Source organism: Theropithecus gelada, chromosome 12 (assembly GCF_003255815.1).
Source record: "Theropithecus gelada isolate Dixy chromosome 12, Tgel_1.0, whole genome shotgun sequence".
In the NCBI taxonomy this organism is placed as follows: Eukaryota; Metazoa; Chordata; class Mammalia; order Primates; family Cercopithecidae; genus Theropithecus; species Theropithecus gelada.
In genome coordinates, this window is record NC_037680.1 from 107133998 (window position 1) to 107159176 (window position 25179).

Genomic DNA, 25179 nt, shown 5'->3' on the forward strand with positions numbered 1-25179 from the left:
AGACATACCTGAGACTGGGTAATTTACAAAAGAAAGAGGTTTAATGGACTTACAGTTCCACATGACTGGGGAGGCCTCACAATCATGGCAGAAGGTGAAAGGCACGTCTCACGTGGCGGCAGACAAGAGAAGAGAGCTTGTGCTGAGAAACTTCCCCTTATATAATCATTCAGATCTTGTGAGACTTATTCACTATCACGAGAACAGCACAGGAAAGACCTGCCTCCATGATTCAATTACCTGCCACCGGGTCCCTCCCACAACACATGGGAATTCAAGATGAGATTTGGGTAGGGACACAGCCAAACCATATCACTGCCAGACCTATTAACTCCAAAGTATTAGATTTATGGAGTGATTTCTACTTCTGCCCATTCCCTGTTTTATAGAGAAGAGAAAGTACATTAGTCTGTTATTGCTTGATTTTGTCACAAACTTGTTCAAAATTCCAAAGCTTCTGGTCATACTCTCTAGTTATTGACAGAAAGACAGGCTCCTGGTTCTTACCATCAAATTCAATTCATAGCTTTTGACAGATGGCCCCCAAAATGAAATTGGCCAAGTAGTGATATTTGAAAATATATTTGCAAATAAGATCTTCTTGCATCTTTACAACAACCTAAAATGTGGGCAAGATAACTATTGTTCCTCCCATTTGACAGATGGGGAAACTCAGGCACACTTAAGGATCTTTTTTCTTTGCACATCATATATGAAAAGTTATGGGAAGAGACAAGACTAACAGCCCAAATTCTTAATAAATATTCATAATCCTCTATAAAACCTTCAAAGCTAGATGTACTTCAAAGTTCAAAAAATGTTTCATTATTTTAGAAAGACAATGTGATTTATATTCTATATACAACAAAATACCCCAGTAGGATCCAGGAAGAATCCCATTCTCAAATATACTAATGTTTATACAGCAAATTATATAAATATTCACACGAAATATGATAAGATTTTACATAGACTCATGGCAACTCAAGTCCAGATTCACTGCCAAATTTGTCAACTGCAAACCTATGAAAACAATATTGGTTATTAAAATATCTTTGAGACCAGGTGTGGTGACTCATGCCTGTAATCCCAACACTTTGCGAGGCTGAGGCAGGTGGATCTTTTGAGCCCAGGAGTTCAAGACCAGCCTGGGCAACATGGCAAACCCCATTTCTACAAAAAAATACCAAAAATTAGCTGGGCATGGTGGTGCACGCCTGTAGTCCCAATAACTTGGGAAGCTGAGGTGGAACGATCATTTGAGCCTGGAAGGTCAAGACTGTAGTGAGCCAAGATTACACCACTGCCCTCCAACTTGGCTGACAGAGTGAGACCTTGTCTCAAAAAAAAAAAAAAAAAAAAAAAAAGTCACTGATTTTGCAATTACACTAAAGGATTGTGGATCTGTGCTCCATTTCATAGTAATCCCTTTCCCTTAGATGGGAAGAGACAGAAATGATCCTCAGAGAATATTTGTAGTCCAAATTCTGTCAACAGTGTAAGCAGCCATAAGACTTACAGATCTTTTAGTTAGATATTATTGATTTGGTTTTCCTTTACTTTCTAGATCCTGTGACTTCTAGAAGTACATCTACTTGGGGAATCCCCAACAGGAAGAGACGTAAGAGCAATTAAAAACTCTTGATGTAACAAATGTCTTTCTTTGCTACAAAAGCTACATTCAGTTTTTTGTTATATCCTTTAAAATAAAAAATTAATTTGTTGGGATTTTAGATGATTTGCATTTTACATTTTCTTTTTTTTTTTTTTTTTGAAACGGAGGCATTTTACATTTTCAACTAGATGAGTTGGGCTAGTATAAAACATAAACCTCAAAATGTTCAAAGGTACAAGTTCAACATAAGTTTATTTTTCACTCACATAAATAGGGTAAAGTAGTTCCTGAGTGGAAGGGGTGCCCACACAGTCATTGAGGGCCCAGCTGATGGAGGCTCTGACATCTTTAAGATGTTGCTTCCATGGTTCCTTTGGATAAGAAACTGAGATGGAAGCAGAAGTATGTGCAAACTAATAATGAAAGGATAAGAAGTTTAAGAAACAACATCATCCCCAGCCCCAGCCTCAGAGAGGGCTCCTGGAGCAATCTTGACCAACAGGTCAGATGATCAAAGCCAAAGAGTGGCCTAGTAGTAGGAATATTTCTCCCCCTCCTACACAAGCTTCTCTTGTTCAGTTTTTCTTTTAAAGAATTCCCTGCCGACTTCTTTAAAGAATTTTCTTTTAAAAAATTCCCTAAGACTCAGACTAAGACTGTTAAGGAATTTTTTTTTTTTTTTTCTGCAGGTTTCAGCAGCAGTGACTTTTCAGAGCTGAGTAATGGAGAAGAGCTTCAGGAAACCTGCAGCTCATCCCTAAGACGTGGGTCAGGTAAAGAAGATTAGGATGCCAAGACTTGGCCTGCAGAATGTCAGGAATCTGAATTAAAAGCTGCTGTTTCCAGATACTTTTTATTCTGAGCACCTTGACTGCCTTGTATCCAGTTCATCTGGGAACTCCTTTTTGCATTTTAGAAAATGGAAAGAGGCAGGAAATTATGATAAACTCATGTTTAACAGAATGAGTCTCACTGACTAAATGTATGTAATTATATTTTGCTGTTGTCGAAGAAATAAATAGCAAATTTGTGGATCCTTTTTTTAAAAACCTGCTCTCATTCCTGTTAACACTAAGATCTTAGATTTTTACAGTGATAAATGGGTTGACATCAATGTCGTTTGTAATTGTAAAACCTCCTACTATGTAATTATAGACAGAAATAAAAACTTCAGATCGAACACTCTCAAACGTTAGTATAGTTTTTGGCAGATGTCCTTCATCATATAATTGGATTATATTGTGTTATTTCAATGTATTTTGGCAAATAAGATCTTATTTTATCATCACAAAATTTTTAAGACATAGTCAGGCTAACTCTTACTATACCCATTTTGGGGTGAGGAAATAGACGTACAGAAGTATTAGGGCCAAAAAACTAAAGAAACAATAGAAACTAGCAACCCAGGTGTCTCATGGTGGGTGACTGTTGTATGTAACAGACAGGAGGATAAGAGCTGTGTCATTTAAGCCAAAGTCCAAAGAAGATGTACAAGGAACTCAGAATATTCACAGGAGACTATACCAGTGCCTGATGCCAGAAAGCTTATTTAGCAACAACTGTGAGCGTGTGTGAGCGGGTGTGTGTGTGTGTGTGTGTGTACACATGCATATATTTGTTACATATAACATGTATACATACATAAACACACACATATGTGTGTGTGTGTGTGTATATATATAAGTTAATAATATAATATTTATGGGGAAGGAAAAATTAAAATCCAAAGAGACAGAATAGGAATGGAACCAGCTATATAACATACAATATACCTAGAAAGATAGAAGCAAAATGGATAAACATAGAAATAAAGGAGAACAGAACATCATTGAATGAAACAGAAAAAGCAACACAGGAGACAAGAAAAATCAAAGGGAGATGAGCTCACCTAATCAAACAGATAGCGACAAAAATGTATAGCAGCAGGGCAGTGGGCAGAAAAATGAGAAGTAAGGAGGAGAATGAGGTGTGGTTAGATAGAGTAGGGCTATGAGGTGTACTCATTGATGTAGGTGTATTTTTTTGTCAGTTCATCTAAGCTCTGAAAATAGTTCAGCATGACCACATTGAGACAGGTTCCCTGGTTTCCTGGTCACTGTCTATAGTCTATTATTTCCTTGCTTATCTTCATTGTCCTGTGAATTGAAAGCTCCTCCAATGAATACACAAAGAGAGTCAGAAGAGATGCAGCCCATTAGCTTGTGATGGAGAAGCCAATTATGATGTTAATTATTAATTACCTTTGTTTTCCTCCTTGCATGGAGGAAAAGCTCTTTTTTCTTTTCCTTACCTCTCCCCCAAAACATATGCACGCACGCATACACACTACACACACAAAGACTTGTGCACAGACTCTGGCTGCTTTCAACAGGTTTGAGGGAACCAAAAGAAAAAGAAGAGCTGGGCTCCTGAATGGAGGGAGGAGACACTGGGTGGATAAAGTAAGGAGAAAGAGTGGAGAAAGGTAGGCAAGAGTCACCAAATGGAAAGATGTAAGAGTCAGCTTCAGGTTTTTCTAAGTGGACAAGGAATTCAAATATTCCAGGTTTTGTGGGGGAAGGGAGATAATTTTCAAGATACTTCTCAGAAATTGTACCAGAAACGTGAAAATAAAATTGGTGATTGATTGACAGCCTTGCAAGTTAGAAAGCTCATAAGGAACAGACAAAGGTAATAGAGATGGCTATGTGGTCAGTGTCCAAACTGCAGGCATTTGGTGATGGAAGTAATAACCTGTGAGATAAAGACGAATATAGATGAAGAAAATGGGGATAAAGACAAAGATTGAAATTGCAAAAACAGTCAAGATTAAGATAAGGGCCAGGCGCGGTGGCTCACGCCTGTAATCCCAGCACTTTGGGAGGCCGAGGCGGATGGATCACGAGGTCAGGAGATCGAGACCATCCTGGCTAGCACAGTGAAACCCTGTTTCTACTAAAAACACAAAAAATTAACCAGGCATGGTGGTGGGCGCCTGTAGCTACAGGTACTTGGGAGGCTGAGGCAGGAGAATGGCATGAACCTGGGAGATGGGTCTTGCAGTGAACCGAGATTACACCACTGCACTCCAGCCTGGGTGACAGAGTGAGACTCCATCTCAAAAAAAAAAAAGATCAAGATAACATTCAGAGAAACAAAGCTAGAAGAGAGAACAGAAGGAGGAGGTGATAGTAGAAAGAAGTTCACCTCAATAATAAAAATAGATCTAGAAATATAAACAGGAAAACAGGTGGAATGAGATACATACAAAGGGTTATAAATGGAGTGGTGTAAAATATTAGGTACTACGAGAAGTATGTAGAGAAAGAATTAAAAGATGAGAGAAAAATAGAGGTGAGAAGGGGGAAGTGTAAAAGGGAGAGAAAAGAATGATGGAGAAATTGTAGGATCTGAAATGACCATGAGATAAAAGCAATTTTAGCACAAGGCATGATTCATAATAGCAGTAAGTTTTCAGAATAAAGTGTCCCCTGGCCCCTCTGACTCACCCAGATTACAAAAGCCCTCACCCAGGCATTTCATCCACTCCTATGATTTCGGTCACCACCCACAACCTCATGATTCCTACATGTGTATCTCCAGCCAGCCCTGTCTTCTAAACTCTTTATCCAAGTGTCAGAAGGCTCCTGTTGGAGGTCCTGAAGGCCTTAGACTTCACCACTTGAATGTTACTCAAGACCTTCAAAGTCAACACCTCCAAAACTGAGCACATCACCTTTTTCCCTAAAAGCAGCCTTTGCTCCTCCAGTGTTCTCCATCACTGAAACAAACTATTAATTGACCCTTTATGTCAAGATGAAATTCTCAGGGTTATTCATGAATAGAAGGGACAAATACAGTGAGAAACCACAAAAGAAAAAGAGATTTCGGAGGTAGAGCCCATCCCTTAATTTAGCTGTGGGGAGTGGGTAGTCACTAATGTTGGGGGAAAGGAGAATCTTGGAGGAGAGTGGGCACAAATAAAAATGTTTACAAATCACAATTTAGGATCAGAGCTACAAGGACCTGAAAATGAGAAGTGTCCCTGTGTCATGTGTTTTCCAAAAGGTGTGCCAAGAAGCCAAGAAGCAAGGACTGAAAATAGTCAAGCATCTGATATGATGGGTAAGGCTACCCTGAGGTCTTGGGATGGAAGTGGCTCAGTGGGTATCACAGACACTGGGTAGGGATGTGGGAAGTGATCAGAGTTGAAGCAAAGCATCAGGCAGTCTCTGGATCACCAGCAGGAAGTGGGCCCACAGGCCTCAAGCTTCAGAATTTCAGAAGTCTGAAATCATAGCCCCCGTTTCTTCCTGCTCTTGACTGTGAGACGACTGTGACAAAGAACAGGTTTAGTGCATGCCAGAATCCTGTTCTCTGCGTTTGCTTAACCTGACCCTTTTGGGAACTGCAGGGAGGCAAGAGATCATTATAAAGTCATATTTAACAGAATGGGCTCTCTTGGTTAGGAGGTAAAAGAAAATACACTGCTAAACATAGCAGTATGTCACTATATTAGCGTATCAATAGTAAAGTGTTGAATTTATAAAGTGAGTTCCACCCTTGTTCTTGACAAAAAAAAACTCGTTCTTCCACTCACAGGTAATAGTGTCACTGTCATAACTTTGGAAAGCCTAAAAAGACAAATAGTCCTGCTACCTGTCAGAAAAAAAAAAAAAACTCAGATACCTACTTTTAATCTAAAAATACATAGTTTTGAAAGATATCTTCTTGTCTGTTGTTGATTTATATAGTGATTTCCTATTAACTTTTGCAAATAAGATCATATTTAATATTCATAAAAATTTTAAAGTTGAACAAGATAACTGTTGCTATCCCTGTTTCATAAATGAGGAAATTGGTGCATAAAAGTAATGAAGAGCTGTTTCAAAGTCTCAGAGAACTACAGGAAGACCTTAGACATCAATAAAATGTCTGTTTCCTTTGGAAGGAAGACAGATAAATTGTACTCAGAATATTGTTATAAACACAAGCCTTCCATGCCGTGTGAATTGTCATAAGATTTATAAATTTTACTTATAAATTACAGTTCTCTGACCACTACCTGTCACTTTCTAGATACCATGGATGTTGAAAACAATTCTACTTTGGAAAAACACAGTGGGAAAAGAAGTAAGAATAAATAAGAATTTACTTAATTTGTATGTTACAAATGAACTATTTTTTAATGCTAAGGTTTATTATCATTATTTTCTTTTTTCACCTTTTATTATAGATTAAAGGGTACATGTGCAGGTTTGTTACATGGGTAAATTGTGTGATGCTGAGGCTTGGGGTCCCAAAAATCCCATCACCCAGACAGTAAGCATAGTACCCAAGAGATGGTTCTTCAGCCCATGCCACCCTCTCCCCTCCCCCATCTAGTGGTCCCCAGTGTCTCTTGTTCCCATCTTCACATTTATGTGTATTCAGTGTTTAGCTCCCACTTATAAGTAAGAACATGCAGTATTTGGTTTTCTGTTATTGCATTAAGTTGCTTAGGATAATGCCTCCAGCTCCATCCATGTTGCTGCAAAGGGCATGATGTTATTCTTTTTTTTTTTTTAATTATACTTTAAGTTCTAGGGTACATGTGCACAACGTGCAGGTTTGTTACATATGTATACATGTGCCATGTTGGTGTGCTGCACCCATTAACTCTATCTCCTAATGCTATCCCTCTCCACTCCCTCCACCCCACAACAGGCCCCAGTGTGTGATGTTCCCCTTCCTGTGTCCATTCTTTTTATGGCTGCATTGTATTTCATGGTGTATATGTGTGCCACATTTTGTTTATCCAGTTCACTGTTGATGGGCAGCTAGATTGGTTCTATGTCTTTGTTGTTGTGAATAGCACTATAAGGAACATATGAGTGCATGTATCTTTTTGATAGAACAAATTATTTTCCTTTGGGAATATACCTAAAGGTGGTGGGATTGCTGAGTAGAATGGCATTTCTGTCTGCAGGTCTTTGAGGAGTCTCCACACTGTCTTCCACAGTGGTTGAACTAATTTTACACCCCCACCAACAGTGTATAAGCATTCCTTTTCATCCACAACCTCACCAGCATCTGTAATTTTCTTGATTTTTTAATAATAGCCACTCTGAGTAGTGTGAAATGGTATCTCACTATGGCTTTGATTTGCATTTATCTGATGATTAGTGATGTTGGGTATTTTTTCATGTTTGTTGACCACTTGTATGCCTTCTTTTAAGAAGTGTCTGTTCATGTCCTTTGCCCATTTTTTAATTGGATTTTTTTGTTTTTTGCTTGTTGATTTGTTTAAGTTCCTTATAGATTCTGGATATCAGATCTTTGTTATATGCACAGTTTGCAAAAATTTTCTCCCATTCTGAAGGCTGTCTGTTTGCTCTTTTGGTAATTTCTTTTGTTGTGCAGAAGCTATTTAGTTTAATTAGGTCCCACTTGTCAATTTTTGTTTTAGTTGCAATTGCTTTTGGAGACTTAGCCATAAATTCTTTGCCAAAGCCTATATCAGGAAGGGTATTTCCTAGGTTTATTCTAGGATTTTCATAGTTTTAGGTCTTATATTTAAATCTTTAATCCATCTTGAGTTAATTTTTGTATAGGATGAGAAGTATGGGTCCAGTTTCATTTTTCTTCATATGTCTAGCCAGTTATTCCAGCATCATTTATTGAATAGACAATCCATTTCCCATTGCTTATTTTTGTTGAAGATCAGATGGTTGTAGGTGAGCAGGTTTGTTTCTGAGTTCTTTGTTCTGTTCCACTGGTCTATGTGTCTGTTTTTGTACCAGTACCATGCTATTTTGATTTCTGTAGCCTTGTAGTATAGTTAGAAGTCAAGCAATGTGATGCCTCTAGCTTTGTTCTTTTTGCTTACAATTGCTTTGTCTATTCAGGCTCTTTTATGGTTCCAACTGAGTTTTAGAATAGATTTTTCTAATTCTGCAAGAATGACACTTTTATTTTGATAAGGATGGTGTTGAATCTGTAAATTGATTTAAACAGTATAGTCATTCAAACTATATTGATTCTTCCAATCCATGAGCATGGAAAAATTTTCTATTTATTTGTGTCATCTCTGATTTATTTCAGCAGTGTTTTGTAGTTCTTCTTGTAGACATCTTTCACCTCCTTGGCTGGATGAATTCCTAGGGATCTCATTTTCTTTGTGGCTGTCGTAAATGGGACTGTGTTCTTCATTTGATTCTCAGCTAGAACGTTTTTAGTGTATAAAGATGCCACTGATTTTTATGCATTGATTTTATATTCTGAAACTTTACTAAATTTGTTTGTCAGTTCCAGGAGCATTTTTTCTACACCTTTCATAAGATAAAACCTGAATGCCTTTTAAGGTAGCAATTTATTTTTTTTTTTAATGCTCATGTTGCTTTTTATTCTGTCTTCATCTTGCTTTTTATTCTGTCTTCATCTTGCTTTTTATTCTGATTTTAAAATAGACGTTCTTGTGAACATTGGTGTCTATCTTTCCAGAATTTTACTATGCGTGTATTAACACATTTTGGAATATAGTTTTATTTATTTAAATGAGTAATTCTGTATATACTTGTCCTTTCTTGCTTTTTAAACTAATATACCTGGACAATAAAAACATATTTAATTGAAATATAAAAAGTCTTATGTCAGGACTGCTTTAATGAGCATGGTTTTCATTTTTAGTGTGGTCAGGAATTTTTCATTTATTATTGATGATTTCTGTTTCTTCTTCGTAGAACTCTTTGTGTGTGTGTGTGTGTGTGTGTGTGTTTGAGATGGAGTCTTGCACTGTTGCTCGGGCTGGAGTGGAGTGGTGCGATCTCGGCTCACTGCAAGCTCCACCTCCTGGGTTCACGCCATTCTCCTGTCTCAGCCTCCAAAGTAGCTGGGACTACAGGTGCCCACCACCATGCCCGGCTAATTTTTTGTATTTTTAGTAGAGACGGGGTTTCACCGTGTTAGCCAGGATAGTCTCGATCTCCTGACCTTGTGATCCGCCCGCCTCAGCCTCCCAAAGTGCTGGGATTACAGACGTGAGCCACTGCGCCCGGCCCTCTCAGTGTTTCATGTCATGGTGTTTTTCTTATTATTTTGAATGAATATAGAAATCTTATATGTTACATATATTAAATCTTGGTCATATGCATTGCCAGTATTTTGTCCATTTATTGTTTTTCTTTTAGATTTGTTAAGGGAATCTTTTGTCCTAGAGTAGTTTTAAATTTTTATGTAGTCAAATTTGTCAGCCTTTTTCTAACTGGTTCTTGGGTTCCATATCTTATTTACAACTATTTCTTCCTCAATATTTTAAAAATATTGTTCTATATTTGATTCTAGAAGTTTGATACAACTGATCATTTTTAATGTTTACATATATAATCTACATGGGGATTGCCTTTCTGTGTAACTGAGGTGGGAATTTTAAAAATATTCTCCACATTATGGCGTGGTGATTTGAATCACCACGTTGATTACACACACAGTGCCTTTACCTGCCTGTATTCTGTGTTCTTCTTTTGTAATTGAAGGGACTACAGAAGAGAAAGAAGAGCTCAGAGGTAGAACCATCCTGATGCCTCATTGGGGGTGAATTTTAGAATGAGCTCAAGAAGATCTCTCCCAACTCCTTCCCAAGTCCACTGAAAGCTCTGATTAGAAATACATTGAACTGGCTAGGCATAGTGGCTTACTCCTGTAATCCCAGTTTCTCAGGAGGCTGAGGCAGGAGGATCACTTGAACCCGGGAGGCAGAGGTTGCAGTGAGCCGAGACTGCACCACTGCACCCCAGCTTGGGTGACAGAACAAGACCCTGTCTCAAAAAAAAAAAAAAAGCATTGAAGGTTAATTCTGGAAGAACAGAGACTTTTACTCTTTTATTCATGTCTTATGTAATGTTCTTCCACTAAAAAATTTTTTTATACAATTCTGGCATTTTAAAAAAGTTTTATACATTGTATAAATTTATGTATTACTATGAATATCTTTTTTTCTATTACATAATAACTGGAGTGAATTTAAATGAGACAAGATTCTCAAAATCTTTATTTAAAAGGAAACCTGTAGTCAATTTATTACCTACTTGCATATGAGAGAATCAGAATGCCACTGAGTTAATATAAAATTTTACAAGCATTTATACAGTTTAGGGATCCAGATACCACTTAAAATATTATAGCCAGGCCCAAAAATTATCAAATAAAACAATCAATCAGAATTACAGGTTTCTTTGGAAATTGGTTTCATGAGAAGTGGCAATAATTTTCTATTTTGTGGGATTATTACAAGACCTCTTCAAATAGCTCTCCTAAGGACAAGTTTATGTTAACATAGAACAGAACAAATCAGTAACGGTTATGAAAAGACACACTTCCATATTTTGCAAGAGAGTAAGACTGATCTTCTTTTGAAATTTCTCAATTTAACACTTTGTCAAATCAGATTCTTTATGTTAGTGTTATGGTGCAGAATGTTCTCTCTCCTTCCACAACTATGGCTCGAGGGGCCTTTCCTTTCATCTCCTTCAGCAATTTCTTTTGTTAGTAATGAAGTCTTACATGTTTAAAATCTAGTCTGTGGAATTCATTAGTTAGCCTTATAAGACATGTAAGCCCATGGAGCTCAATGTTACTGGGAAAAATAGAGGTGCCTGAAATGAATTTCACCTAAAAACAGTGAAATAGGAAGCATAGAGACTTTTTTTGTTGTTTTTTTGTTTGAGATGGAGTCCAGCTCTGTTACCCAGGCCAGAGTGCAGAGGTGCAACCTCGGCTCACTGCAACCCCTGCCTCCCGGGTTCAAGCAATTCTCCCATCTCAGCCTCCTGAGTAGCTACGATTACAGGTGGATGTCCATTACCATACCCGGCTAATTTTTGTATTTTTAGTAGAGATGTGGTTTCACCATATTAGTTAGGCTGTTCTCGAACTCCTGACCTCAGGCGATCCACCCACTTTGACTTTCCAAAGTGCTGGGATTACAGGCGTGAGCCACCGTGCCCGGCCTAGGATGCATATAGATTTTTCAACTATAGCTCTCCCATTCTCCATTCTGAATGAGCTCCAGATCCCATATCATTTTATTTTAAGATTTCCTTTCATCTTGTCTTCACCTAAATATATAAAGTGAAGTCAGCTCAGTATTTAGGTGAGGATGCTGATGGTGTCTTTCTTTTAACACTGCATCTTGTATAATATTTTACGGGCATTGCTACTGTTTATAGGCTAATTATTATTCCCAGCATCATTAAAATACTTTCTTCATTTTATTTTCTTTTATCTCAAAATACGGATGGCCTTTCTTTATACCACTTCCATTTACCAGACCTCATCCTATGGATCTCATCATGCTTCCCTTTTTTACTGTTCTACTTATCTATTTCACACTCCCAACCCTCCCACAACCTTTCTTTCCTTGTAAATTTGACCACAGCTGTACTAAAGACTCAGTCTTCCTTCAGGGTACATGTTTTGGGTTAGGACGTACAAATGGGCTTCAAAACTGTCCATCACTATTGGAGTAAAATAGGAAATCCAGTGAAATGGAAGAAACAGCCAGATTTAAAGGGATCCCCCAACCAAGAGTGTGGAAGGTTTCAGCACAGACGCCAAGATTTTGAGAGATTTTGGCCAAGCCCATGCTCACGGTGAAGACGGTGGAATGTCTTTGGTTGGAGAGGAAGTGACCATAGCTCAGTCTATAGGACATGGCAAGACAATTCACAGTGACCCCCAGTTCCACAGGATAAGGCAGTGTGCTCAGAGCCTGCAATAGTCTTTCTAGAGCATGATTTGGGCATCTTGACCAATGAAGGACAGGATTCATGGCTTACTCTCTGACCTTTTGTCAGACCTCTCCTCAAATGCTGACTTATGAGAAGTCCTTCCTGGTTCTTCTACATAAAATTACACATCCTCCTCCCACACACACTTCTAGCCCCATTCACCACTCCCTGAAGTCCTTATTCTGGTTTACTTTTCCACAAAACACTCTATCACCTTCTGTGTTTGTTTCTTCATTGCTGTCTCCCCACTAGACTGTAAGCTCTACGCCAGCAAGAACTTTGTTTTATTCACAACTGTATCCTCACCATCTAGGATAGCGGGTCACTTCACAGTAAGTGCTCAATTCATAGTTATTGGATGAGTAATTTGCATGAATAAATTAATTCTAGCAGCTTGTGAAAATTTAATCCAAATATATGATTGTACAAAATATGTACTTAGAGCAAGCAAAGAAAAAATATTAAAAATAAAATGATGGGTAAAGAAATGTTGAGAAACTATAAATTAGAAGATCAGGGATTTTCACTGCTTGATTTTTGTCATAGGTAATCACATGGTAATCAATATTGTCAGCTAATTCAGGTTCTCTGTGGATCTCATTTATGGGGGCCAGGCTGCTTTTAGACTACATGCTCTCAGTAGGCAGCTGGGCTTCTCCCTAGGAGGACTATACAGATTGGCCAAGGGTGAATGTCCTGCTGGCTTCACAGATGAGGCAGCGGGGTAGACAGCAGGTGTAGAGAGCAATGGTGAAAGGGGAGGCAAATCTCCTGCTAGGAGCCTGAGGCCTCAGGCCTGAAAAGATCTGTTCCCAAAAAGCTGGTTCCTCCAGTCAAAGAGATCGAGCTCGTGTGGCTTGTCTGAGAATGGCCTGCAGTGACTGCCTGCTCATGGCCTTTCTGACTGGGAGTTGTTGGCTGCCCTTTGCCTCCTAACACCTGGCAGGTATTGGCATGACCGTGATCAGGTGAGTGAACTGGGAGAAGGTGGTCTCCTTTGGGCCATGTGGATGGATGCATTCTCTTCTCTTGTCTTCTAGAAAACCCCAATCTCCTACTGGCTAAGAGCTCCTTGCTGGTGATGTTGGTGGTAGTGTGGATAGTGGTAGTATTATTGGTGGTATTGGTGCTGGTGGTGGTGGTGGTGGTGGTGGTGGTGGTGGTAGTGGCCCCTTCGTGGCTTCCTCGTGTCTACATATTGGAGTGCCCCATGGATTGGACCTGAGTGCTTTCCTTGTCTCTATACTCTCTCCCTAGGAATTGCATCCAGTCCTGTTCTTTGAATTTTATCAATATGTGAATGACTACCAACTATATTTCTCTTCTTTTCTCTCTCCTCAACTGCCAAGTCATAAATTCAACTTCATACTCCAAACTTCTACTTGAAGTCTAACAGGTGTCTTAAATCTGATGTGTCAGCCTGTAATCCCAGCACTTTGGGAGGCCGAGACGGGCGGATCACGAGGTCAGGAGATCGAGACCATCCTGGCTAACAGGGTGAAACCCCGTCTCTATTAAGAAATACAAAAAACTAGCCGGGCGAGGTGGCCGGCGCCTGTAGTCCCAGCTACTCGGGAGGCTGAGGCAGGAGAATGGCGTGAACCCGGGAGGCGGAGCTTGCAGTGAGCTGAGATCCGGCCACTGCACTCCAGCCTGGGCGACAGAGCGAGACTCCGTCTCAAAAAAAAAAAAAAAAAAAAAAAAATCTGATGTGTCAAACACATTTCTTGATTCTCATTCCCAAACTTGTCATCCTCATCAGTAATCCTCATCTCAGTAAATGGCACTATATTTACTAAGTTTGAGCCAAAAATGTAGAAGATGTGCTTGATTTCCCCCTATCCTAACCCCTTGCACTCTCTCCATCATCAGGTTCCAAGACTATATATCAGATTTGTCCATTCTTTATCTCCCCTGCCACTGCCCCGGCCCAAGCCCTATTGTCTTGCATGTGAAATACCACAGAGTCCTCCTAACTGGTCTCTCTGCTTTCATTCTTGCCCACTAGAATCTATTCTCCATTCAACAGCTGGCCACCCAACTCCTATACCCTTTCAGTGGTTTCCAGTTGAACCTAGAAAACTTTCCAGTTGAACCTAGAAAAAAAAAGTAAACTTCTTGCCATGCCTATGAAGCATTACACAGGCTGCCCCGATCAGCTCTTAAATCTCATCCTTTATGATTCCCCCATCACTTGCTACTCTGGCCTTCCTTGAATAAACCAAGTAGTGTTCAGCCTCAGAACCCTTGCACTTCATATTGACTCTACGTAGATGCTTTTATCTGGTAGGAATGGTTTCTTCTTATTCATGTTTCAGTTCAAGTGTCTCCTCCATGGAGAGGCCTTACCTGATCTCCATTTCTTAAAAATTCCCCCAGCTTCTTTGATATCACCTTTTGAACTGTCTTTTCACTTGATTGTAAGTTTTTGATGTACAGAATATTTTATCCTTGTGTAATTGGTCTGTATTATCATTTATAATTATGTTTTCCAATCTTGTTTAAGAAATCTTGGCCTAATCTCAGGTTACCAAGATATTTTCATACTTTTCTTACTTCATTGAACATCTTGACCAATAAAGTCAGATCCAGTGAATAAATACTCTCGCTTCCATTCCTAAGATGGGCAGCCTGAAGACCATTCATTATAGTTCTTCAGAGAGTCCCCAGTAAGAGTGAGGCTCAGCTGACCACACTGGTGACCAGCCCAATTGGCTTCCCTTCTCACCCTTTCCCTCTTCCTAGTTCCTCACTCCTAATCCTTGTGATTACTTCAAAAATAAACCTACTGAAAACAAAACCCTATCTCAAGATTTGCTTTTGGGAATATTAGGTGGAGACATTCTTATTTCTTTTCTCATTTGGATATTTAATTCTTTTGGAATTGATTTTTTTTTTTAGTGTGGCATAATGTAAGGGTCTGATTTTTTCCAACATGGATAACCAATTGCCCTAGCTTCTCCACTGATGTGTAATGTCACACATAGCATGTCACACATAGCATGCATCAAGCTGCCATTTACATATACAAATATATATGTAAATGACAACTTGATGCTAGAAAGCCCAGAAACATATATACATATATATATGTGTATCCATTGCCCTATCTATTCTGCATCAATATATATCACACTCTACTAAGTACTATAATTTTATAACATATTAATATCAGGTAGGATAAGTTCTCTCAACTTTTTTCTCTTTCAAAATTGTCTTGGCTATTATAGCTATTTTATCATTCTTATAACTTTTAATATCATTTTGTCAACCCTTGAAAACCCTGTTGTATTTTTATTGAAATTGCATAGAATAAATGTGGAGAGAACTGACGTCTCTAAAATATAAACCATTTCTATTCACAAACATAGAGATATCTCACTATTTATTCTTTCCTTTTTTGACCCTTTATTCATTTATTCAGCAAATCCTTATTTCCAATGCTGCTCGATAGGGATAAAGAAGTGAGAAAAATCTCATCAGGCTTACATTCTACTTAGGGTATACAGACAATACACAAATAAGTGCATAATATTTCAGATAGTGACAATGTTATAAAGAAAAGTAAAGAATAATGGAGTTGTAGAGTGACAGAAATGTGCCACTTTATGTAGGGTGTTCAAGGAGAGCCTTGCTAACAAGCTGCATGTAACTGAAAATCTAAATGCAATGAGGGACTAAGCCATGGAGCTGAGGCAGAGAAAACCCAGTTGCAAAGGCCTGAGAGAGAACTATACATGGTCCTTTAGGGAATGGCAAGGAGGCCACTGGCTGGAGAGGTAGAGAGGGGTTGGGTGGAAAGTGGTTTCTCAGAGGTATATAGAACTTATAGGCCATGGCAAAGACTTTGAATTCTTAAGTAAGAGGAGACATCAGAGAGTTTTGAGCTGGGGAATATAATCTGAATTATGTTTTGAGGACATGCTCTGGATTCTACATGGATAATAGACTTTAGGAGGGCAAGAATGGGACAGGAGTAAGGAGGCTGTTGCAATGATCTCAGAAGGGTGATGGTGAGTTGGACTAAGCTGGTAGCAGTGGAAGCATTCAAAAGTGGGTAGATTCTGAAAATACAGATATGTGTGTGTATGTATTCATATACACATATACAGTCAATTCTCATTATTCCTGGTAGTTCTATTCTATAAAGTCACCATGAACACAGACTTAGCAAATATTGGACCATTGCTTCTAGTAGAAATACAGAATAAGGTTTTTGGAAGCCTCTAGTCATATTTTCATCAACTGATCAATACATAACCTTGTTTTATATATGTTTCTGTATAAAGACGCCTTATGTAATATCACATTGATTCATTACTATTGAAGTCATATCCAATAGCACTATAACTCATGCCTGAGCAAAGTTTATCTAACACATGTACTTTCTCTCCGACGTCACAGCCTTCTTGTACTTAGGAACACTAGACAACTCTTCAGCATTACACTTGGGTGTCACTTAATATCGTGAAATTACCAACGAAGAGCACAAAACCACACACAAAAAAGTGGCACTAAATAGACCACAAACGGACTCTTGTTTACAGTGTGAAAGCTGAAACAAGAAGGCAAAGCATCACCTTGTTTGACCTCAGCTAAGAGCATGCATAGGTGACTCAAATAATTTGCCACACTGCATGTCTGCCAATGACCAGGGAAGTGCCATGAGTATTGATTTGAGGGTTCACATAAATTTGAACTAACAGACAAATTTGCAGATATGGAATCTGTGAATAATGAAGATTGCGTGTCAATTAGCTTTACTCCACTTTTTAAAAATCGATTGGTGGGATTGTGTTAAATTTATAAATAGACATAGGGAGAACGCCCATCTTTATGATGCTAGACTGCCTCTCCAAGAACACGCCATGATGATCCATTTGTTCAAGAGTCCTCTGGGCCTTCAGTGGAGCTTTTATATTTATTTCCTGCATGTGGGTGGGTGATGCAGACTTTCTTTACGTTTAGTCTGAGCTTTGGTGGCAGTGTGCTTTCGCTGCTATTATAAATTAGGTCTTCCCTTGCATTATATCTTTTAACTGGTTTTTACTCCCATATAGGAAAGCTACTCATTTGTATATCTTAATTTTGAAACTTGCTAACTTTTCCTATTATGATAGTATATTTTTAATTGCTTCTCTTGGGTTTTCCAGGTATATAATCATATAATCTGCTTTACTTTTTTGTACTTTTCTGAGGCAGATGTTTAATTCAACTGGTGTCTTTTCATTTTCCCCACTGGTTCATTATTTAAGGCTATTTATTGGTTTGGTTTCGTTGTTTTTAGAGATAGAGATCCTGGTCTGTCACCCAGGCTGGAGTGCAGTGGTGTAATCATAGCTCACTACAACCTTGAACTCTTCAGCTTAAGTGATCTTCCCGCTTCAACCTCCCAAGTAGCTGGGTTAGAGGCACATGGCATCAGGTCTCACTATTTTATTTTATTTTATTTTATTTTATCTTATTTTATTTTATTTTAGAGATGGGGTATCACTATGTTGCCTAGGCTAGTCTTGAACTCCTGGCCTCAAATGATACACCCATCTTAGCCTCCCAAGTAGCTGGAGGACAGGCATGAGCTAGCATGCCCAGCTGAGACTTTTCCCCTCCCTTTGGGCACCGTATTAACAATCTTCCATAGCTTCTCATAGGCAATGTTTTTTATTATTGTTATTTGCTAAATAGCCCGCAATTTGGATTTGTATTTCCTCTTTGACACAGTTATTTAAGAGAGGGTGGGGAAAATGTGTGTACTCTATTTTCTGGCTACGGAGTTCAACATGTATCAGTCATATTGATCCTGTTAAACAAATCACTTGGGTCTTCCATCCTTTTCTGTTTTCTACACTGATCTCTTATGGGCTAAAAGAAGCAAAAATAAAGTCTTCTATCAATAGTGTGTTTCTACCCATTTCTTATTGCATCTCCTATAATTTCTACTTTCTTAAAACTTTTTGGTCTGAATTACATGGTCCCTGATTTCTTTTACTGATGTATACTGAATATATGTTTGCCTATATATTTATTTTCAATGTTTTATATGTTTTTAAATGAGTCTTTCATGCATGATAAAATCTTGGTTTTTACTTTGTAGTTAAATGTCTCAAAATTTCTTTTTTAAATAAGTGAGTTAACCCCATTTACTTTTACTGATAGAACCAAGATGTTTGATTTTGTTTTAGTCACATTGGTTTATATTATATATTCTAGGGATTTGGATTTTTTTTAAGTCAACACTCTGCATTCTGTCTTCTACGCATTTTATGTGCATGTGTGTACTTCCGATACTAAGGAATATTTGCACTTTTCTTCTAGTGGTTACAACTAACTAGTGGCTACCTAGCTGAGACTATCTGTATTAGTCTATTCTCACACTGTTATAAAGAACTACCTGCCGGGCGCGGTGGCTCAAGCCTGTAATCCCAGCACTTTGGGAGGCCGAGACGGGCGGATCACGAGGTCAGGAGATCGAGACCATCCTGGCTAACCCGGTGAAACCCCGTCTCTACTAAAAAATACAAAAAACTAGCCGGGCGAGGTGGCGGGCGCCTGTAGTCCCAGCTACTCGGGAGGCTGAGGCAGGAGAATGGCGTGAACCTGGGAGGCGGAGCTTGCAGTGAGCTGAGATCTGGCCACTGCACTCCAGCCTGGGTGACAGAGCAAGACTCCGTCTCAAAAAAAAAAAAAAAAAAAAAAAAGAACTACCTGAGACTGGGTAATTTATTTTAATAAAGAGGTTTAATTGACTCACAGTTCCACATGGCTGGGAGGCCTCAGGAAACTCAGAATTGCAGCAGAAGGTGAAGGGGAAGCAAGCACATCTTACCATGGCAACCCAGGAGAGAGGGTGAGCTAAAGGGAAGTGCCACAGTTTTTTTTGTTTGTTGGTTGATTGTGTTTTTTGTGTTTTTTTTTTTTGAGACGGAGTCTCGCTCTGTCACAGGCTGGAGTGCAGTGGCGCTATCGCGGCTCACTGCAAGCTCTGCCTCCTGGGTTCACGCCATTCTCCTGCCTCAGCCTCCCGAGTAGCTGGGACTACAGGCATGTACCACCATGCCCGGCTCATTTTTTGTAGTTTTAGTAGAGACAAGGTTTCACCGTGTTAGCCAAGATGGTCTCGATCTCCTGACCTCGTGATCCGCCCGCTCAGCCTCCCAAAGTGCTGGGATTACAGGCGTTTTTGTTTCTTTGTTTGTTTTTTAAGTTCTGGGGTACGTGTGCGGAATGTGCAGGTTTGTTACATAGGTATACATGTGTCATGGCGGTTTGCTGTACTTATTGACCCGTCCTCTAAGTTCGCTCCCCTCACCTCCCACCCCACAACAGGCCCTAGTGTGTTCCTCTCCCTGTGTCCATGTGTTCTCATTGTTCAACTCCCACTTGTGAGTGAGAACATACAGTGTTTGGTTTTCTGTTCCTGGTCAGTTTGCTAAGGATGATTACTTCCAGCTTCATCCATGTCCCTGCAAAGCACATGATCTCATTCCTTTTTATGGCTGCATAGTATTCCATGGTGTATATGTACCACATTTTCTTTATCCAGTCTATCATTGATGGGCATCTGGTTTGGATCCATGGCTATGCTATTGCAAATAGTGCTGCAATAAACATACGTGTGCATGTGTCTTTATAGTAGAATGATTTATATACCCAGTAATGGGATTTGGGTATATACCCAGTAATGGGATTGCTAGGTCAAATGGTATTTCTGGTTCCAGATCCTTGAGGAATCGCCATACTGTCTTCCATAATGGTTGAACTAATTTACATTCCCACCAACAGTGTAAAAGTGTTCCTATTTATTCACAGCCTCACCAGCAGCTGTTGTTTCTTGACTTTTTAATAATTACCATTCTTACTGGTGTGAGATGGTAACTCATTGTGGTTTTGATTTGCATTTCTCTAATTTTAGGTTCAGTGATGTTGAGCATATTTTCATATGTTTGTTGGCCACATAAATGTCTTCTTTTGAGAAATGTCTTTTCATATCCTTTGCCCACTTTTTCATGGCGGTGTTTGTTTTTTTCTTGTAAATTTGTTTAAGCTCCTTGTAAATTCTAGATATTAGACCTTTGTCAGATGGATAGATTGCAAAAATTTTCTTACATTCTGTAGACTGCCTGTTCGTTCTGATGATCGTTTCTTTTGCTGTGCAGAAGCTCTTTAGTTTAATTAGATCCCATTTGTCAATTGTGGTTTTTGTTGCAATTGCTTTGGGCGTTTTTGTCCTGAAGCCTTTGTCCATGCCTGTGTCCTCAATGTTTTGCCCATGTTTTCTTCTAGGGTTTTTATGGCTTTGGGTTATACATTTTAAGTCTTTAATCCATCCTGAGTTAATTTTTGTTTAAGGCATAAGGAAAAGGTCCAGTTTCAGTTTTCTACATATGGCTAGCCAGTTTTCCCAGCACCATTTATTAAATAGGAGATCCCTTCCCCATTACTTGTCTTTGTCAGGTTTGTCAAAGATCAGATGATTATAGATGTGTGGTGTTATTTCTGAGGTCTCTGTTCTGTTCCATTGGTCTATGTGTCTGTTTTGGTACCAGTACCTTGGTGTTTTGGTTACTGTAGCCCTGTAGTATAATTTGAAGTCAGCTAGGGTGATGCCTCCAGCTTTGTTCTTTTTGCTTAGGATTGTCTTGGCTGTACGGGGTCTTCCTTGATTCCATATGAAATTCAAAGTAGACTTTTCTAATTCTGTGAAGAATGTCAATGGTAGTTTGATGGGAATGGCATTTAATCTATAAATTACTTTGGGCAGTATGGTCATTTTCATTATATTGATTCTTCCTATTCATGAGGTTGGAATGTTTTTTCGTTTGTTTGTGTCCTCTTTTATTTCCTTGAGCAGTGGTTTGTAGTTGTCCTTGAAGAGGTCCTTCACATCCTTTGTTAGCTATATTCCTAGGTATTTTATTCTTTTTGTAGTGATTGTGAATGGGAGTTCATTCATGATTTGGCTCTCTGCTTGCCTATTGATGGTGTAAAGGAATGCTTGTGATTTTTGCACATTGATTTTGTATCCTGAGATTTTGCTGACATTCCTTATCAGTTTAAGGAATTTTGAGGCTTAGATGATGGGGTTTTCTGAATATAAAGTCATGTCATCTGCAAGTATAGACAATCTGACTTCCTCTCTCCCTATTTGAATACTCTTTATTTCTTTCTCTTGCCAGAACTTCCAATACTATGTTGAATGGGAGTGGTGAGAGGAGGGCATCCTTGTCCTGGGCCGGTTTTCAAAGGGAATGCTTCCAGCTTTTGCCCATTCAGTATGATATTGGCTGTGGGTTTGTCATAAATAGCTCTTTTTATTTGGAGGTATGTCTCATCAATACCTAGTGTATTGAGAGTTTTTTGGTTTGTTTGTTTGGGTTTTTGTTGTTGTTGTTTGAGACGGAGTCTCACTCTGTTGCCCAGACTGGAGTGCAGTGGCATGATCTCAGCTCACTGCAGTCTCCACCTCCCGGGTTCACACCATTCTCCCACCTCAGCCTCCCAAGTAGCTGGGACTACAGGCACCCGCCACCACGCCTGGCTCATTTTTTGTATTTTTAGTAGAGACAGTGTTTCACCATGTTAGCCAGGATGGTCTCAATCTCCTGACCTCGTGATCTACCTGCCTTGGCCTCCCAAAGTGCTGGGATTACAGGTGTGAGCCACCACGCCTGGCCAAGGGTTTTTAACAGGAAGGGATGTTGAATTTTTTCAAAGACCTTTTCTGCATCTATTGAGATAATCATGTGGTTTTTGTCTTTGGTTCTGTTTATGTGATGGATTGCATTTATTGATCTACATATGTTGAACCAGCCTTGCATCCCAGGGATGAAGCCGACTTGATCATGATGGATAAGTTTTTTAATGTGCTGCTGGATTCAGTTTGACAGTATTTTATTGAGAATTCTTGCATCAATGTTCATCAGGGATATTGGATGGAAGTTTCCTTTTTTTATTGTGTCTCTGCCAGGTTTTGCTATCAGGATGATGCTGGCTTCATAAAATGAGTTAGGGAGGAGTCACTCATTTTCAATTGTTTGGAATAGTTTCAGAAGGAAAGGTACCAGCTACTCTTTGTACCTCTGGTAGAATTCAGCTGTGAATCAGTCTGGTCCTGGGCTTTATTTGGTTGGTGGACTGTTAATTACTGCCTCAATTTCAGAACTTGTTATTGGTCTATTCAGGAATTCGATTTCTTCCTGGTTTAGTCTTGGGAGGGTGTATGTTTCCAGGGATTTATCCGTTTCTTCTAGATTTTCTAGTTTGTGTAGAGGTGTTTGTAGTATTCTCTGATGGTAGTTTGTACTTCTGTGAGGTCAGTGGTGATATCCCCTTTATCATTTTTTATTGTGTCTATTTGATTCTTCTCTCTTTTCTTCTTTATTAGCCTATCTAGCAGTCTATCTATTTCGGGAATTTTTTCAAATAACCAGCTCCTGGTTTTTTGGATTAGTTTGCTCTTGTCTCTCTGGCTCTTTTAATTGTGATATTAGGGTATTGATTTTAGATCTTTCTAGCTTTCCGATGTGGGCATTTAGTGCTATAAATTTCCCTCTTAATATTGCTTTAGCTGTGTCCCAGAGATTTTGGTACACTGTCTTTTTGTTCTCATTAGTTTCAAAGAACTTCCTGATTTCTGCCTTAATTTCTTTATTTACTCAGGAGTCATTGAGGAGCAGGTTGTTCAATTTCCATGTAATTGAGTGGTTTTGAGTGAGTTTCTTAGTCCTGAGTTCTAATTTGATTGTGCTGTGGTCTGAGAGACTGTCTGTTACAATTTCAGTTCTTTGCACTTGCTGAGGAGTGTTTTACTTCCAATTATGTGGTCGATTTTAGAATAAGTACCATGTGACACTGAAAAGAATATATATTCTGTTGATTTAGGGTGGAGAGTTCTGTAGATGTCTATTAGGTCCACTTGATCCACAACTGAGTTCAAGTCCTGAATATCCTTAATTTTCTGTCTCATTGATCTGTCTAATATTTACAGTGGGGTGTTACAGTCTCCCACTATTATTATGTGGGAGTCTAAGGACTTGTTTTATGAATCTGGGTGCTCCTGTATTGGGTGCATATATATTTAGAATAGTTAGCTCTTCTTGTTGAATTTTTCCCTTTACCATTATGTAATGCCCTTCTTTGTCTTTTTTGATCTTTGTTGGTTTAAAGTCTGTTTTGTCAGAGACTAAGATTGCAACATCTGCTTTTTTTTTTCTTTCTATTTGCTTGGTAAATTTTCCTCCATTCCCTTATTTTGAGCCTATGCATGTCTTTGCAGGTGAGATGGGTCTCCTGAATACAGCACACCAATGGGTCTTGACTCTTTATCCAATTTGCCAGTCTGTGTCTTTTAATTGGGGCATTTAGCCCATTTACATTTAAGGTTAGTATTGTTATGCATGAATTTGATCTTGTCATCAAGATGCTATCTGGTTATTTTGCACACTAGTTGATGCAGATTTTTCATAGTGTCATTGGTCTTTATATTTTAGTGTGTTTTGCAGCGGCTGGTACTGGCTTTTTCTTTATTCATTTAGCACATCTTTCAGGAACTCTTGCAAGGCAGGCCTAGTAGTAACAAAATCCCTCAGCATTTGCTTGTCTGAAAAGGATTTTATTTCTCCTTCACTTATGGAGCTTAGTTTGGCTGGATATGAAATTCTGTATTGAAAATTCTTTTCTTTAAGAATAATGAATATTGGCACCCCATCTCTTCTGGCTTGTAGAGTTTCTGTTGAGAGGTCTACTGTTTAGTCTGATGGGCTTCCCTTTGTAGGTGACCTGGCCTTTCTCTCTGGTCTTTCCTTCATTTGGACCTTGGAGAATCTGATGATCATGTGTCTTGGAATTGACCTTCTCGTGGAGTATCTAGGTGGTGTTCTCTGTATTTCCTGAATTTGCATGTTGGCCTGCCTTGCTAGGTTGGGGAAGTTCTCCTAGATAATATCCTGAAGTATGTTTTCCAGCTTGTTTCCATTTTTCCCATCTCTTTCAGGTACTCCAATCAATCGTAGGTTTGGTCTTTTTATAAAGTCCCATATTTCTTGGAGGCTTTATTCAATGAAGCACAATGACTGTCCCTTGGTGTAGGAGGTGTGCTTTGCTGGGGGGAAACCAAGTTGTCTGGGCTGCCTGGATTCCTGAGAACTACCAGGAGGAAAGGCTAAGTCTGCTGGTTCATGGAGACTGTGGCCTTTTCTCTATGGGCTCAGGCCCAAGGAGATGTGGGTTCTGTCCCTGAGCCTCTGGCTGGAGTTATTGGAGTTCCTGCAGGGAAGCCCCATCCAGTGAGGAAGGATGAGTCAGGGTCAGGCCTGAAGAGGCACTCTGGCTGCAGTAGGCCACAGCCAGCGTGTTGGGCTTTGGGGGACACATCTTGGGACCAAGCCGTCCAGTCTCCCTTGCTCCAGCTGAGGAAAAGCATGGCCTGGAGCTGTGGAGATGGATGCCACCCTTCCCCTGCCAAGGGAACTTAGCGTTTTAGGCAGTTGTGAGTTCCAGTGCTGGCTGCTGAAGTGCCACATTTTTAAACCACCAGATCTTGTGAGAACTCACTATCATAAGATCAGCAAGGGGAAAATCTGCCCCTGTGATCCAATCACCTTCCACCAGGCCCCTCCCCCAACACATGGGGATTACAATTCGACATGAGGTTTGGAGACACAGAGCCAGACCATATCATTATACTTTCAGCCTTCCTTGCAGTTCACTGTGACCACGTCATTAGGTTCTAGCCAACGGCATATGAGCAGAAGATATGTGAGCCACCTCTGAGTCTTTCCCTTGAAATAAATGAATGGGTAAGCAGCCCACACTCATTTC

At 39.4% G+C, this 25179-nt stretch overlaps 1 protein-coding gene across 1 annotated transcript in view; it reads left to right on the forward strand.

Moving 5' to 3' along the window:
* The window catches only part of SP100 (SP100 nuclear antigen), a 130502-nt gene that overhangs the window by 57537 nt on the left and 47786 nt on the right, over nucleotides 1-25179 (forward strand). The window contains exons 14-17 of the mRNA XM_025404049.1: nucleotides 1568-1621; nucleotides 2305-2388; nucleotides 5603-5719; nucleotides 6674-6727. Of these exons, the coding sequence (XP_025259834.1) occupies nucleotides 1568-1621; nucleotides 2305-2388; nucleotides 5603-5719; nucleotides 6674-6727 (309 nt within the window). The remainder of the gene's footprint in view (nucleotides 1-1567; nucleotides 1622-2304; nucleotides 2389-5602; nucleotides 5720-6673; nucleotides 6728-25179) is intronic.